We start from the raw sequence: 12,471 nt of genomic DNA on the forward strand, positions 1-12,471 counted from the left end.
GCAGACTTATGAGCATGAAACATGACTAAATATATATCATTCATTAATATTACATAGATGTACATTCTTTATACATTAAATTTAATAATATATTTTTTAATTTTAAATACTTTATAGATAAAATATTTATCTATTCAAGAAATAATAACTTTTATCAAGAAAATTATATTTATAAATATAATTTAAAGAGTTTTTAAAATTAAAATAATCATTAAGATTAAAAGGTATTTATAAAAGATATGAAAATGCTTTAATTGGTTTTTTTTAAAGATAAATATTTAATTTATCTGGGGTTGTCTATTTATTAATTTTATAGCTTTTTATATAATAAATTCAATATAACATTTGCAATTAAAATAAAAACTTAAAATTATAGTTTCTATATTTAATAATTAACACCTTTTAAATATTAAATATATAGGAATATGCAATCCTTTAAATAAAAAGTAATATTTGTATTTATTCTTTTAAAAAGATAAACACTATACTTTTTCAATTATATTTCGAACAAATTTAACAAATAACATCAAAAAATTATACAATTAACATTAAATTATTAGTTCAATAGTTTTCTAAAACTTTATCTAACAAATCAAAAACTATATATAAATATATTTTATCAATATCAATGTTTAATACGAAAATAATAACTTTTTCGCTATTTTATAATCTTAATCAATAAATATTATAAATATATAAGCTTATTTCACTCAGTATTGTAAACTCTATATTAGATAAAATAGTTAACTCGTTATTTTAAAATAAAAATACTTTTTTTTTAATATATATAATATATTATATTACTCTTCATTTTACATTTCTTAAACATCAAAAAAAAGTATTATTAAGATGGATCATTAATTTTTCCACATGATTTACATTTTCTAAGATCAATATTGTTTGCATACTTCTCGACTACAGCTTTAATTTGTGTTCCAAGATCTGTACATCTGAAAATCTCTAAAATATTCAATTAATATCTAATTCTTTAAAAATATACCTTCATAAACAATAGATTTACAATCTGTGCAATACCATCTTAAACGATCCATAGAATCCTCAGGCCTTTTCTGTTCTATCACAATACCAACTGTATTTTCATATCTTATAGGACAATGAGGAATATTTTCTAATATTTTAAGAAATTTTCTCTTATTTAAAATAATTATACCAGGAAGCAAGAACATATCATTCTCCTTAATATAAATACTTTTAAATTCTCCTTTTTCATCTATAACTTTAAGTGTCATTGGGCCTTTATATTGATAAAAATATTCCTTCAAATATTAATACTTTTTCCAATAAAAAAGCCTATACCGGTGTCTCATTAACATGGTAATCTGCACGAGAGTTAGGTCCACCAACAACCATCACTGTAAACCCCTCATTCCATAAACAAAAATTACTTATAGGTGGCTTAAGTTTATCAGCATGTGCATCAAGCCTAAATTATTAATAAATGTATCAAATCATATATAAAATACCATGTTTTAATATTAATAGGAACAGACAGCATTTCTAAGATTTTATTTGGAAAAGCCTATATTTTTATTATAATTAGCTTCATTTAATATTTTTTAATAAAAAAATAAAAATCTTAAAATTTTAATATTAAATAAAAAACAACTCATTATTTTCTTAATTATGACATGCTTCAAGAAAAGTCCTCAAAGAATCTGGATGAGTTGTTTTTAATACACCATGACCAAGATTACATATCAAATACTATAAAAAAATAAGAAAAAATAAAATAAAATAAAAATATACTTGTTTTCCACCCCCAAAACCTTGAATCATATTTTTTGTTCTTTGTGTAATTGTATTAACATCACTAAGAAGTATACATGGATCCAAATTACCCTGAAGTGTACATCGTCCTTGATTTATTTTTTGTGCTTCTTCAGGATCATGTCTCCAATCTAAACTAACACAATGATATCCAAGACTACAAAGAGAATCTAATGCGTACCAGGCACCTCTTGCAAACACAACCATAGGAATCAATGATTGTCCAAGTTCTATTAAACGCTGAGGTAATTTTTTTGCAATATCACCAAGATAAGGCAAAGAAAATGTATTAAAATCATATGGAGATAATTCTCCTGCATGAGAATCAAAAACTTGAATAATCTTAAAAAAAACAATAAAATAAAACCTAACAATATTAAATTATTTACCTGTGCACCTGCAACAACTTGTTGTGCAAGAAATTCAACCACAATATCTGTTAAACATTCAAGCAATCTTTTACTAGCTTCTGAATATTTATAAATCCATGTTTTTGTCTTCTCATATGTTTTAGATCCACCTCCCTCTATCATATACGTCATTAATGTCCATGGTGCCCCTGCAAACCCAAAAAGTGGAACCCTCCCATTCAATTTCCTTCTCGTAAATGTAATTGATTCCATAACATATCCCAATTCCTCTTTTACATCAATATTTAACTTCAATCTTTGAATATCATCTGGTGTTTCAAGAGGATTCAAAAAACACGGGCCTTTCTTATTCATCATCTCAATAATCATGCCCAAAGCTTGTGGTATTACAAGAATATCACTAAAAATAATAGCCGCGTCAATTAACCCATCATATCTATCAATAGGTTGAATAGTTATAGCTGAAACAAGCTCTGGAGAACGGCACTTAGAAAAAAAATCAATATCTTCTCCAATTTCATGGTATTCTAGCCACAAATAAGCTATTTTCTTGCTTCAAAAGCCCATACCAGGTAAATAACGGCCTGCCTGGCGCTATTAAGCCATAAAAATCAGTTAAAATACAAAAAAAACATCAATAATTACCATAATCCAGACTGGAGGTCGCTCAACTTTTTCACCTAAATAAACCATATTAGACTTATTTCTAAAGTTCTTTCTTATAAAACCTCTTGCTGCTCTAAGAACAAGATCATTCCTTAACGGAGGGAATTCTACTGACATCTTAAAGCTATTTATACACAAAATACCATGACATTGTTATTTCTGATGATTTTTGTATGTTCGGCAGTATATATATGAACCTCAGCAAAATTAATGAGGCATCCTATTCAACTTATATTAGGAAATACAAGTAAAGAAGAGATATATATAGGAGTTGGAGCAAAAGTCTATGTATTAGACTCGAAAACAGGGAAAAAATTGGCAAACTGGGAGGCACCAGAGATAAATAATGTTCAATTAAAGAAAAGTTGTATAAATGTTATACAATGTATGAATTTTAGTAGAGAGAAGGGGCTTCTTTTTGTATCAGGGAATGATAAATTACTAAGAATTCTGAATATTTCAGAAGGATTGAAAGTCCAGAATGAAATGTAATAATATATTAAAAAATAGGCAAAAATTGATATTAAATGATAGACGGTGTAATAAACGTCCATGTGTAATAGCAGTGGTTGAAAAGCTAAGTAAAATTTTTGTTGGAGACAAATTTGGGGACGTTTATTCATTTTTATTTGAAGAAGAATCAGTAGTAGAAAAAAATACAGGACCAGTTCCAGCAAATCTTGTATTAGGACATGTTTCTATGATTACAGATATGATAGTGACAAATGAATGTGATTATTTAATTACATCAGATCGAGATGAACATATTAAAATAAGCTGTCTACCAAAATGTGTAGTTATTAAAGGATATTGTTTGGGTCATGAGGAGTTTGAAAGCCAAATAAATTATATTTTTAGCTGATGGAATTAGATTTGTTTCAAAATTATGTATATTATCATGGAAGCCAGATATTTTAATATCTGGAGGAGGTGATGCATATTTATTTGTTTGGAACTGGAGAAATCAAGAATTGTTATCAAAGATAGATTTAATAAACCTTTTTTATGAAAAAGATGGAGGAAAATATGTTTTAGATAAAGAAAAAATTGCAATAATTGGTATTCAAGAAATACCTGCAAGAAAAGAAATAGCAATTATTATTCAGAAGTAGGTAAATGTTTTTTATTATTTTCATCTCTTATTTTTAATGTTTATCATTATAGAATACAATTATTATTTATATTTGGAGATTTATCATTAGAAAAACCAACTTTAAAAATGATAGAACCGCTTCCCGGAGACCCTCTAAGTATTACTTTAGATAAAAACAACATATTATGGATATCTCTGGACAATTCTACTGATTATAACATTCCTTTTGTATATTTATATCCAAAAGTAAGAAAATAAATTTAAACTTTCTTTTTAACATAGTATTAGAATGAAGATTTTGAAAAAATAATACAAGAAGTTGATAAAGCTATAAGCATGGAGGGTAATACATAGTTGTTTTTATAAGTTATAACTAAAATACATAGTTGACTATAAATTTTCTCCACTTTATGATTTTCTACAAATTCGAAAATCTAGGAACTAATTAAAACATATATTTCAAATTATTTTATTCATAATATATAAAAAAGCATTACTAAATTATCATATTTTTATACTTCGAATTTTTCAATTTCAAAAATTATTAAATGAGACAAAAACGCTTAAAATCATATAAAAAATGGATGAGAATATATAAAATAGACTTTGGATTTAGAGAACCTTATCAAACATTAAGTATATCTCTATTTTTATTTATTTTTTTTTAAATTTATAGTTGACGCTGATTATTTACAAGATTCTGTAAAATACAAAATGGATTTAATAAAATTACTTGAACGTATCCTTCAAGGAAAAGTAAAACCAAGTTAACTAAGTTTTTATTTATAAAATTCAAAAATTAAAAAAAATAGTGATTACTCAATGTTGTATACAAAAATTATATGAAACTAAACAACAGAATGTTATTTCAATAGCAAAAACTTATGAAAGGCGACGATGTAATCATAAAGATAACCCTTTACTTCCTGAAGACTGTATTTATAGCATTGTCAATATCAATGGCAAAAACAAGCATCGATATATCGTTGCAACACAATCTATACAAATTCGAGCAAAACTAAGAAATATTCCTGGTGTTCCACTCTTTTACATTAACAGATCAGTCGTTATTCTTGAACCATCATCATATTCAACAATTAAAGCTAAACAAACACTTGAACAAAATAAACTTGGTCTTAAAAAAGAAGAAAGTGAAAAAATCCTTGGTACAAAAAGAAAATTAGATAACGATGATTCTTCTTTGCCAAAGAAAAAACGAAAAGGTCCTAAAGAACCAAATCCATTAAGTGTTAAAAAAAAAAAAATTAAACTAATTCAAGAAAAACAAATTTCTTCAAATTTTTCAACAAATATATTATCAAATCATACTACAACTTTATTCAAAAAAACAAGACGCCATTCAAGAGGCAAATCACATAAAAAACTATCTTAAATCTATAAAACATTCATCATAATCATTTATTCAATCATTCAATCTTCTAATTATTCTAATATCTTTAATTCATTATTCACTAATCATTCTTTCACTATTTCTTAAATTATTATGATTTCATTATATTTTATTCCATTTATTCTTAACCATATTTTTTGACTTTTTTTTTCATTTTTATAGGGTTTTCAGTTTTTATCATACAGAAATTTTACTTCGATATTATCAATATCTTACTATTAACAAGATATCATAGAGATAAGGTCTTATAAAGAGCGTCAAAACAAAGGGAAATACTTATATATTTAAGCAATTATAGGACATATTTTTTAACGGTCAAATGGTCAAGGATACCAAGTACTATGATATTTTGGAGGTAACTCCACAGGCAGGAGAAGTATATAGAAGGATTTAAGAGGGAATAAAGGACTAATGAAATCTGTTCTAGAACGATTTAAAAAAAGCATATCGGAAATTGGCCTTAAAATATCATCCAGACAAAAATCCAGCAGCAGGAGATAAATTTAAAGGTAGGAATAGGAGTATGAGGGGGAAGTAAGAAGATATCTGATATTGGATGACTTATAGAAATAAGTCATGCATATGAAGTTCTTTCAGATCCTCAGAAACGGGAAATTTATGACCGACATGGAGAAGAAGGACTTTTAGGAGATGGATCAGGTGGAATGAGTGGTATGAATGCAGAGGATATATTTTCACAATTCTTTGGTGGTAGTATGTTTGGGGGAGGGTCTAATCGTGGACATACGGGGCCTAGAAAAGGCAAAGATCTTGTACATTCATTGAAAGTATCACTTGAAGATTTATATAAAGGAAAAACTTCTAAACTTGCATTGCAAAAAAATGTTATGTGTTCAAAATGTGATGGGCGTGGTGGAAGAGAAGGAGCTGTTAAGCAATGCGGTACATGTAATGGTACAGGGCATAAAACAGTTACACGTCAAATGGGACCTATGATTCAACGTTTTCAAACGATTTGTCCGGAATGTAATGGTGAAGGAGAACAAATTAGAGATAAAGATAGATGCAAAGAGGTATAGGAATAAAAATTGTGGGGAATTTTGTTTAATTTTTTAGTGTAAGGGCAAAAAGACGACTAGTGAACGTAAAGTTCTTTCTGTTTATATTGATAGAGGAATGAAAGAAGGTCAAAAAATTGTATTTAGTGGAGAAGGGGATCAAGGTAATTATTATTATTATTATAAATATGATTTTTTTCCTCAATATTTATAAGGTCCGAATATTATTCCTGGAGATGTTATTTTTGTGCTAGAACAAAAGGAGCACCATTCATTTAAAAGAAGAGATGATGATCTTTATACAGTCTTAAAGATTGATCTTATAACATCTCTTGCTGGCGGAAAAGTTTTTTTACAACATTTGGATGATCGATATCTTGAAATTAATATTCTTCCAGGAGAATGTATTAAACCAGGTAAGATAATACATTAAATTAAATAAATAGAGTAAATTTTTACAATAATTAGGTGAAATAAAAGTTGTTGAAGGTCAAGGTATGCCTTCATATAGACATCATGATCATGGAAATCTATATATTCGATTCGAGGTTGAATTTCCTGCGCCTCACTTTGTTACCGATCCATCCGATTTCAGCATTTTAGAAAGAATTCTCCCTCCTAGAGTCGAACAAAGAATCCCTAGTAATGCTATAACTGAAGAAGTAATTATTAATGATGTTGATCCCATGCAAGAAGCTCGTGCAGAAGGTGCTGCCAAAGGTGGGCGAGGTACTAATGGCATGGCAGAAGATTGTGATGATGATAATGCACCACCTGGTGTTAGCTGTGCTCACCAATAATTTAACATTAATTTTTTAATAATTTATATTATTAATCACACATCTCTAATATATATATATATATTATAAAAAATTAATCTCTTCATAATTAATTATTAATTCATCTATTCTTATAAATCTATATTATTTTTAACTTAGTATTTTTTCGCCTGTTCAATCCGCCTTCCTATGCAACGTATACTACGGATTAAAAGAATACCAGGTATGTTTGACTTAAATCAAGACTATTTTTAATAAATAAACAGTATTTAAACAGTATAAACACTCTATATCATCATCAAGATATGAGATCCGCCCTTTACTTGTGGATGAAAATGGGTTAAATAAAAATATATGGATAAAGGATAATTTGAAAGGATCATCAGAAGAAAGGTCTTCATTTGAGCCAACAATGGATGTATCAGGTCCAATATATACACAATTACTTGATAAAGTACTTTATAATCAAAAAAAATATACAAACTGTGTACTTTTGACACGTGTAGGAGGATTTTATGAGGTTTTTAATAATTTAATGTATTTGGTCAAACTTATATTAGCTTTATTTTTCTCAAGCAGAAAAGTACGCACCAATACTTAATCTGAAACTTGCACGGAAGGATACTAAGGCGGGACCGGTTCCTATGGCGGGATTTCCATTTTATCAATTGGATAGATACCTTAAATGTTTAGTTGAAGAAATTGGAGAATATGTTGCAATTAGCGAAGAATATAGACGTCTAGATCGTTGCTCAATATACAAAAATATTTATGAACGCCGTGTTTCACGAATTGTAACACCAGGCACATTAATTGATGAAAAATTTATGAATCTTTATATTAATAACTTTCTTTTGGCTATACATATGAACAAGGATACAATGGAAGAAAAAGACTTGATTCAATCTCAAGAAATAGGTCTGGCATGGTTTGATTTATCGACGGGTGATTTTTTTACTCAAACATCTAAATTTGAATATATTTTAGATGAATTGGAAAGAATTAATCCAAAAGAAATAATTGTTGATAAAAAATTTAAAGAAATTTTTGTGGAATACATTTCATCGTATGTAAAAGAACGAGAATGCTTTGTAACCTATGAAACATTTGAAATACCAGATAGTATGATTCAAAAATGGGAAAACATTAAAAACAATGATGAGACGTCAGATTTTTCAATTTTGGAAGAACATGCATCACTCAAGATTTTGTCTTACGTAAATGATAAATTACAAGGAGAAGATTTTGATTTACAGGCACCAGTAAGAAGAAATTCTGAAGAAAACATTTTTATGGATATACATTCTATACGAGCATTAGAATTAAAACAATCATTAAGAGAAGGAGGAAAAACGGGGACTCTATTATCTGCTATTAAACGAACAGTTACCAATTCTGGATCAAGACTACTTACTGAATGGATTTGTAAGGATAATTTGTTTTTTATGATTCAATTTTAATATCAAAGGCTCTCCTATTACTTCTATTTCTTTAATAAACAAAAGATTAAATTTGGTGGAAATATTTTATAATAATTCGCATCTTAGAGCTGAAATTATACAATTATTGAAAAAGATTTATGACACTCAACGTGTTGTACAAAAGATTTCTTTAGGTCGTAAAAATGCAGATGATTTATTAGCATTATCAAAAACAATAGGAATTACAAATAGAATATATCAGTGTTTAGAAAAATTATCTGACAATGAATCTCTTAATTCTCTTCTAAAAAGAATTATTATTCCTCTGGATTTATTCAAAAAAATACAAAATACAATAGATGAAGATGGTCTTATGCAAAAACAAAAGGAAAATGAAGAATTAATAGTAGATGCTATGGAAAAAACAATAGAAATTGAAAGAATATCTAAAACTCAAGATTTTTCTAATAATGATTTAATTGAATCAAAACTTAAAACAAATCATGATTTAAAAAATAATGATGTTTGGATAATAAAAAAAAAGTATAATATTTTTTACTATATAAATATTATGCTGACTTATTATAGTGCCTCTTTACCTTTAAAAAAACTTCATGAAGAATTAAATACACTTTATAATCAAAAAGATAAACTCCAAGAATCTTTAAAATTATTATTAGGTAATCAATTTGATTAAAATTATATTTTCTAAAAAAATAAAGGTACAACTAATCTAACATTAAAAACAACACATTCTTTAAATCATATCATTCATCTACGAAACAAAAATACAGAAAAAAGCATATCAAAAATTAATGGAGCAAAAATTCTTAGTACTAATAAAAATACTAAATCAATTCAAATACCTGTATAAATTTTTCAAATTTAATTTTATATTAATTGATTTAGGAATGGACTAATCTTGGAAATATGATAGAACAAACAAAAATAAAGATTAGACTTGAAGAATCTAATACTATTGAAAATCTCCGAATAGAAGTATGCTTTAACTTATTATAAATATATATTTTTTAACATCAAAACTAAATTATAGACGCTTAAAAATCTTACAATATTACGAAAAAACGCAAGAGTTCTTGATGAATTAGATATTGCTTCTTCGTTCGCAACTCTTGCTCAAGAACAAAAACTTGTAAGGCCTATATTAAAAACAGGGTATATTTTATGAGAAATTGTTAAAGATTTAATGATTTTAGAACATATCATAAAATAATATCAGGACGTCATCCAATTGTAGAAGCTGGCTTGTATAATCGAGGACTTGTCTTTGTACCGAATGATTGCTGTTTGGGAGAAAAAAAGCGTATATGGTTTATTACAGGGTATATTTTATATGAAATATTATATATAATTTAGTTTTTCTATAGACCAAATATGGGGGGAAAAAGCACGTACTTACGCCAGAATGCTATTATTTCAATTCTTGCACAGATAGGATCATTCGTGCCTGCAAAATATGCTGAAATTGGCATAGTGGATCGAATATTTAGCAGAGTATATTATGGTATTATTATTTGCGTTTAATTAATTGTTTAAGGTTGGATCCAATGATAATCTTTATAAAAATGAATCAACTTTTATGGTAGAAATGTTAGAAACTGCTAGAATTTTAAAGAGGGCAACACCAAAATCTCTCGTATAAATAAAATATAATTACTCTTCTCTTCTCATTAAAACATAGGTTATTATGGATGAAATAGGTCGAGGAACAACATATAAGGATGGATTAGCAATAGCTTATGCATGTCTATATCATCTTCATTATATCAATAAATCCAGAGTATTATTTGCATCACATTTTCATGAATTAGTAAATATGATTTCCTTGTTTGACAGTGTATCTATGTACTGTACAAAAATTTTAGAAGAGGGTGTAAGTTTATTCTTATATAAAAAATAAACCTAAAGATTAAAGGATGGAACATTTCGTTTTCTTTATAAAATAGCCGAAGGTGTTAATGATAATTCTCATGGACTTAAAGTTGCAATGATGGCAGGTAAATAACTAAATTTACCGAATGCTTCTTTCTAATAAACAGGGCTACCAGAAAAAGCAATACAAGTGGCAAAAGAAACTCTTAAAAAACTAAACGAAACATAAATATATATATAATATTACCCTGATACTTAAATCATTCAAGCTACAAATATAATTACAAAATATTGTAAACATAAAATTAGTTAATATTAAATTGAAAAACGTAACTTGATGATTATTTTTCAAAAATGTATGTAATTTTATTTCTTTAATCAAAAAGACTAAGTCCCATATCCTCATCTTCCTCTTCTACTGATTCTTCTTCGGGAGGAGCTTCACATTCAACAACAGGTGCAGATGCAACAACATAAGCATCTGGGTTTTCAAGAATATTTTTAATCTATGTAAATATGTAAGTATTTCATTAATAAATTTTTTTTATGAAAAAAAAATCAATGTACCTTTTCAGTTCCTTCAAATATATAATCTGAAGCAATAGAGAGTGCTTGAAGATTTTTATAACTATTAACCAAACTATGCAATGCTGAAACAATTGTCATATAATTCAAAGCTAATGATATGCTTGCTACATTCTGAATAGCGGATTTGAGATATCCAATAAAAGCTTCCTCTGTAATATCAAGAATAGAAGGTGAAAATAAAATCCCTTGATCATATACATGAAGAATTGTTATCCCATATGTAAAAGGCATAATATTTAACATATTCAGAAAAGTAGCTTCAGAAGCACCCACTTTTGCTTGAGCGTGAATAAGATGAACATCGCTTATAATCTCAATAGTACCCCGTGCAATTTTCGTAGGTATACCGAGTGCTTGAAAAAAAGATGTCTAAAATGAATAAAAAATACATCTTTTTTTTCACAATTAACCTTACCTTACCAGGCTCCATACCTGTATTGCCCGCAGGAACAATAACATCACATGGTGCAATTATACCTGCTTTGGCCGGCGCGGAAACAACATTTTTCATAATTTTGGTCCGAGACAACTTCAAATCATCATTCGTAAACACAAATGCAATGTTTCCATAGACAACAGGAAGCAATGTCTCCAGATAAGGAAGATCAGTTAAAAAATCACGCATAGCTCGCCGAATCATCGTATTTTTTCCGCAAAAAATCACACCGCTTCCTCTAAGCTCCTTCCTAACCATGTGCATCCTTAAATCCTTAAAATATCTTCTTTTTTTTACCGAAAAAAAAGACTTACTGTTGCGACCCGACATTATTAATATTCACCACAAAAATAGACTTGTATTCACTGAATAAATCATGCAATCGACAAAAATACCGTTTCTAAGATTCATTATGTCAGAAACACCTTATTTCCTAAGATTTACTTACCTTTTGCTCCTTATTTCTCTTCATCTGAGCCCTCAATATACTAAAAATCTTAATATATTTTTTAAGAGGTTAAAATCTACGATTAGATTTAAAGCGAGGGTGTTTACGAGCAGTTTTAACAGTCACATACAGGCAAAAAAACAAGTAGAAAAGTGCACAAAAGACACTTAATACTGTCCTCTTATTTACTAAATAATAAGGAACTGGAGGAGTTTATATATATTTCTAAAAAAATTGATTTTTTAAAAAAAAAATTGAAGAAAAAGGTTAAAATATGGGTATTTTGATATCACATTTGTGGAACAGTATTTTGGGATCTCAAGCAAGATTATATATTCTTTTTTAGGCGAAAAATTGATATTTGGTCAGGAAAGAAAGATAGTGATAGTTGGGTTAGATAACGCAGTAAAAAATAAAAATACATGAAAAGGCATGGAAACTGAATCATTATGCAGGGGAAATCTACAATATTGTATCAGCTGTTTGTTAGCCTGAAAAAAAGGGTTTTTGAATAATTTTTATAGGCTTCTGGGCCAAGCTATCCAAATCCAGCCTACA

The 12,471-nt window shown here is 27.7% G+C and overlaps 7 protein-coding genes across 7 annotated transcripts; 4 read left to right on the top strand and 3 right to left on the bottom strand.

Moving 5' to 3' along the window:
* Positions 1–798: 798 nt before the first annotated feature.
* T552_01226 (3-hydroxyanthranilate 3,4-dioxygenase) lies at positions 799–1,562 on the bottom strand. The gene is made up of 5 exons (XM_018369815.1): positions 1,485–1,562; positions 1,318–1,444; positions 1,172–1,277; positions 1,001–1,129; positions 799–960 (listed from the first exon to the last, which is right to left on the bottom strand). Exons 1-5 carry the CDS (start codon positions 1,514–1,516, stop codon positions 845–847), a joined length of 510 nt encoding a protein of 169 aa, XP_018226464.1. The 5' UTR covers positions 1,517–1,562; the 3' UTR covers positions 799–844.
* A 31-nt stretch (positions 1,563–1,593) lies between these two features.
* Positions 1,594–2,988, bottom strand: T552_01227 (uroporphyrinogen decarboxylase). The gene is made up of 6 exons (XM_018369816.1): positions 2,888–2,988; positions 2,805–2,839; positions 2,729–2,753; positions 2,178–2,686; positions 1,768–2,130; positions 1,594–1,725 (listed from the first exon to the last, which is right to left on the bottom strand). Exons 1-6 carry the CDS (start codon positions 2,940–2,942, stop codon positions 1,639–1,641), a joined length of 1,074 nt encoding a protein of 357 aa, XP_018226465.1. The 5' UTR covers positions 2,943–2,988; the 3' UTR covers positions 1,594–1,638.
* Positions 2,989–3,035: 47 nt separating this feature from the next.
* On the top strand, positions 3,036–4,272 carry T552_01228 (hypothetical protein; the record flags this gene model as incomplete). Its single annotated transcript, XM_018369817.1, has 5 exons — positions 3,036–3,313; positions 3,360–3,653; positions 3,697–3,933; positions 3,990–4,164; positions 4,207–4,272. 5 exons carry the CDS (start codon positions 3,036–3,038, stop codon positions 4,270–4,272), a joined length of 1,050 nt encoding a protein of 349 aa, XP_018226466.1.
* A 150-nt stretch (positions 4,273–4,422) lies between these two features.
* On the top strand, positions 4,423–5,355 carry T552_01229 (hypothetical protein). The gene is made up of 3 exons (XM_018369818.1): positions 4,423–4,554; positions 4,595–4,684; positions 4,731–5,355. The coding sequence occupies exons 1-3, from the start codon at positions 4,467–4,469 to the stop codon at positions 5,309–5,311; spliced, it is 759 nt and encodes a 252-aa protein (XP_018226467.1). The 5' UTR covers positions 4,423–4,466; the 3' UTR covers positions 5,312–5,355.
* A 200-nt stretch (positions 5,356–5,555) lies between these two features.
* On the top strand, positions 5,556–7,190 carry T552_01230 (chaperone DnaJ). Its single transcript, XM_018369819.1, has 7 exons — positions 5,556–5,571; positions 5,619–5,705; positions 5,757–5,838; positions 5,897–6,363; positions 6,407–6,512; positions 6,564–6,764; positions 6,817–7,190. The coding sequence occupies exons 2-7, from the start codon at positions 5,649–5,651 to the stop codon at positions 7,146–7,148; spliced, it is 1,245 nt and encodes a 414-aa protein (XP_018226468.1). The 5' UTR covers positions 5,556–5,571; positions 5,619–5,648; the 3' UTR covers positions 7,149–7,190.
* A 107-nt stretch (positions 7,191–7,297) lies between these two features.
* T552_01231 (hypothetical protein) lies at positions 7,298–10,714 on the top strand. Its single transcript, XM_018369820.1, has 14 exons — positions 7,298–7,350; positions 7,394–7,647; positions 7,688–8,552; positions 8,596–9,091; positions 9,137–9,228; positions 9,271–9,416; positions 9,458–9,547; positions 9,603–9,724; positions 9,766–9,891; positions 9,937–10,063; positions 10,107–10,205; positions 10,251–10,442; positions 10,485–10,566; positions 10,609–10,714. Exons 1-14 carry the CDS (start codon positions 7,317–7,319, stop codon positions 10,668–10,670), a joined length of 2,787 nt encoding a protein of 928 aa, XP_018226469.1. The 5' UTR covers positions 7,298–7,316; the 3' UTR covers positions 10,671–10,714.
* A 55-nt stretch (positions 10,715–10,769) lies between these two features.
* Positions 10,770–11,979, bottom strand: T552_01232 (hypothetical protein). The gene is made up of 5 exons (XM_018369821.1): positions 11,914–11,979; positions 11,780–11,865; positions 11,445–11,730; positions 11,009–11,398; positions 10,770–10,947 (listed from the first exon to the last, which is right to left on the bottom strand). Exons 1-5 carry the CDS (start codon positions 11,935–11,937, stop codon positions 10,816–10,818), a joined length of 918 nt encoding a protein of 305 aa, XP_018226470.1. The 5' UTR covers positions 11,938–11,979; the 3' UTR covers positions 10,770–10,815.
* Between the last annotated feature and the right edge of the window lie 492 nt (positions 11,980–12,471).

Source organism: Pneumocystis carinii (assembly GCF_001477545.1).
Source record: "Pneumocystis carinii B80 chromosome Unknown supercont1.5, whole genome shotgun sequence".
NCBI classification, from domain to species: Eukaryota; Fungi; Ascomycota; class Pneumocystomycetes; order Pneumocystales; family Pneumocystaceae; genus Pneumocystis; species Pneumocystis carinii.

What these genes read in the sequence shown, in the direction of transcription:
- T552_01232 (XM_018369821.1), bottom strand. Translation starts at nt 11,937, where the DNA reads ATGAAGAGAAATAAGGAGCAAAAG. An exon ending in AGAGAAATAAGGAGCAAAAG is followed by an intron (nt 11,866 to 11,913) that starts GTAAGTAAATCT and finishes AATGAATCTTAG; the next exon opens with AAACGGTATTTTTGTCGATT. An exon ending in CAGGTATGGAGCCTGGTAAG is followed by an intron (nt 11,399 to 11,444) that starts GTAAGGTTAATT and finishes TATTCATTTTAG; the next exon opens with ACATCTTTTTTTCAAGCACT.
- T552_01229 (XM_018369818.1), top strand. Translation starts at nt 4,467, where the DNA reads ATGAGACAAAAACGCTTAAAATCATATAAAAAATGGATGAGAATATAT. An exon ending in AGAACCTTATCAAACATTAA is followed by an intron (nt 4,555 to 4,594) that starts GTATATCTCTAT and finishes TTAAATTTATAG; the next exon opens with TTGACGCTGATTATTTACAA. An exon ending in TCAAGGAAAAGTAAAACCAA is followed by an intron (nt 4,685 to 4,730) that starts GTTAACTAAGTT and finishes TAAAAAAAATAG; the next exon opens with TGATTACTCAATGTTGTATA.
- T552_01231 (XM_018369820.1), top strand. Translation starts at nt 7,317, where the DNA reads ATGCAACGTATACTACGGATTAAAAGAATACCAG. An exon ending in ACGGATTAAAAGAATACCAG is followed by an intron (nt 7,351 to 7,393) that starts GTATGTTTGACT and finishes ATAAATAAACAG; the next exon opens with TATTTAAACAGTATAAACAC. An exon ending in CGTATATGGTTTATTACAGG is followed by an intron (nt 9,892 to 9,936) that starts GTATATTTTATA and finishes GTTTTTCTATAG; the next exon opens with ACCAAATATGGGGGGAAAAA.
- T552_01226 (XM_018369815.1), bottom strand. Translation starts at nt 1,516, where the DNA reads ATGCTGTCTGTTCCTATTAATATTAAAACATG. An exon ending in TGATATGTTCTTGCTTCCTG is followed by an intron (nt 1,130 to 1,171) that starts GTATAATTATTT and finishes TTAAAATATTAG; the next exon opens with AAAATATTCCTCATTGTCCT. An exon ending in TAAATCTATTGTTTATGAAG is followed by an intron (nt 961 to 1,000) that starts GTATATTTTTAA and finishes TGAATATTTTAG; the next exon opens with AGATTTTCAGATGTACAGAT.
- T552_01227 (XM_018369816.1), bottom strand. Translation starts at nt 2,942, where the DNA reads ATGTCAGTAGAATTCCCTCCGTTAAGGAATGATCTTGTTCTTAGAGCA. An exon ending in GGCAGGCCGTTATTTACCTG is followed by an intron (nt 2,687 to 2,728) that starts GTATGGGCTTTT and finishes ATTTGTGGCTAG; the next exon opens with AATACCATGAAATTGGAGAA. An exon ending in AAGTTGTTGCAGGTGCACAG is followed by an intron (nt 2,131 to 2,177) that starts GTAAATAATTTA and finishes GTTTTTTTTAAG; the next exon opens with ATTATTCAAGTTTTTGATTC.
- T552_01230 (XM_018369819.1), top strand. Translation starts at nt 5,649, where the DNA reads ATGGTCAAGGATACCAAGTACTATGATATTTTGGAGGTAACTCCACAG. An exon ending in AGCAGGAGATAAATTTAAAG is followed by an intron (nt 5,839 to 5,896) that starts GTAGGAATAGGA and finishes GATGACTTATAG; the next exon opens with AAATAAGTCATGCATATGAA. An exon ending in AGGAGAATGTATTAAACCAG is followed by an intron (nt 6,765 to 6,816) that starts GTAAGATAATAC and finishes TACAATAATTAG; the next exon opens with GTGAAATAAAAGTTGTTGAA.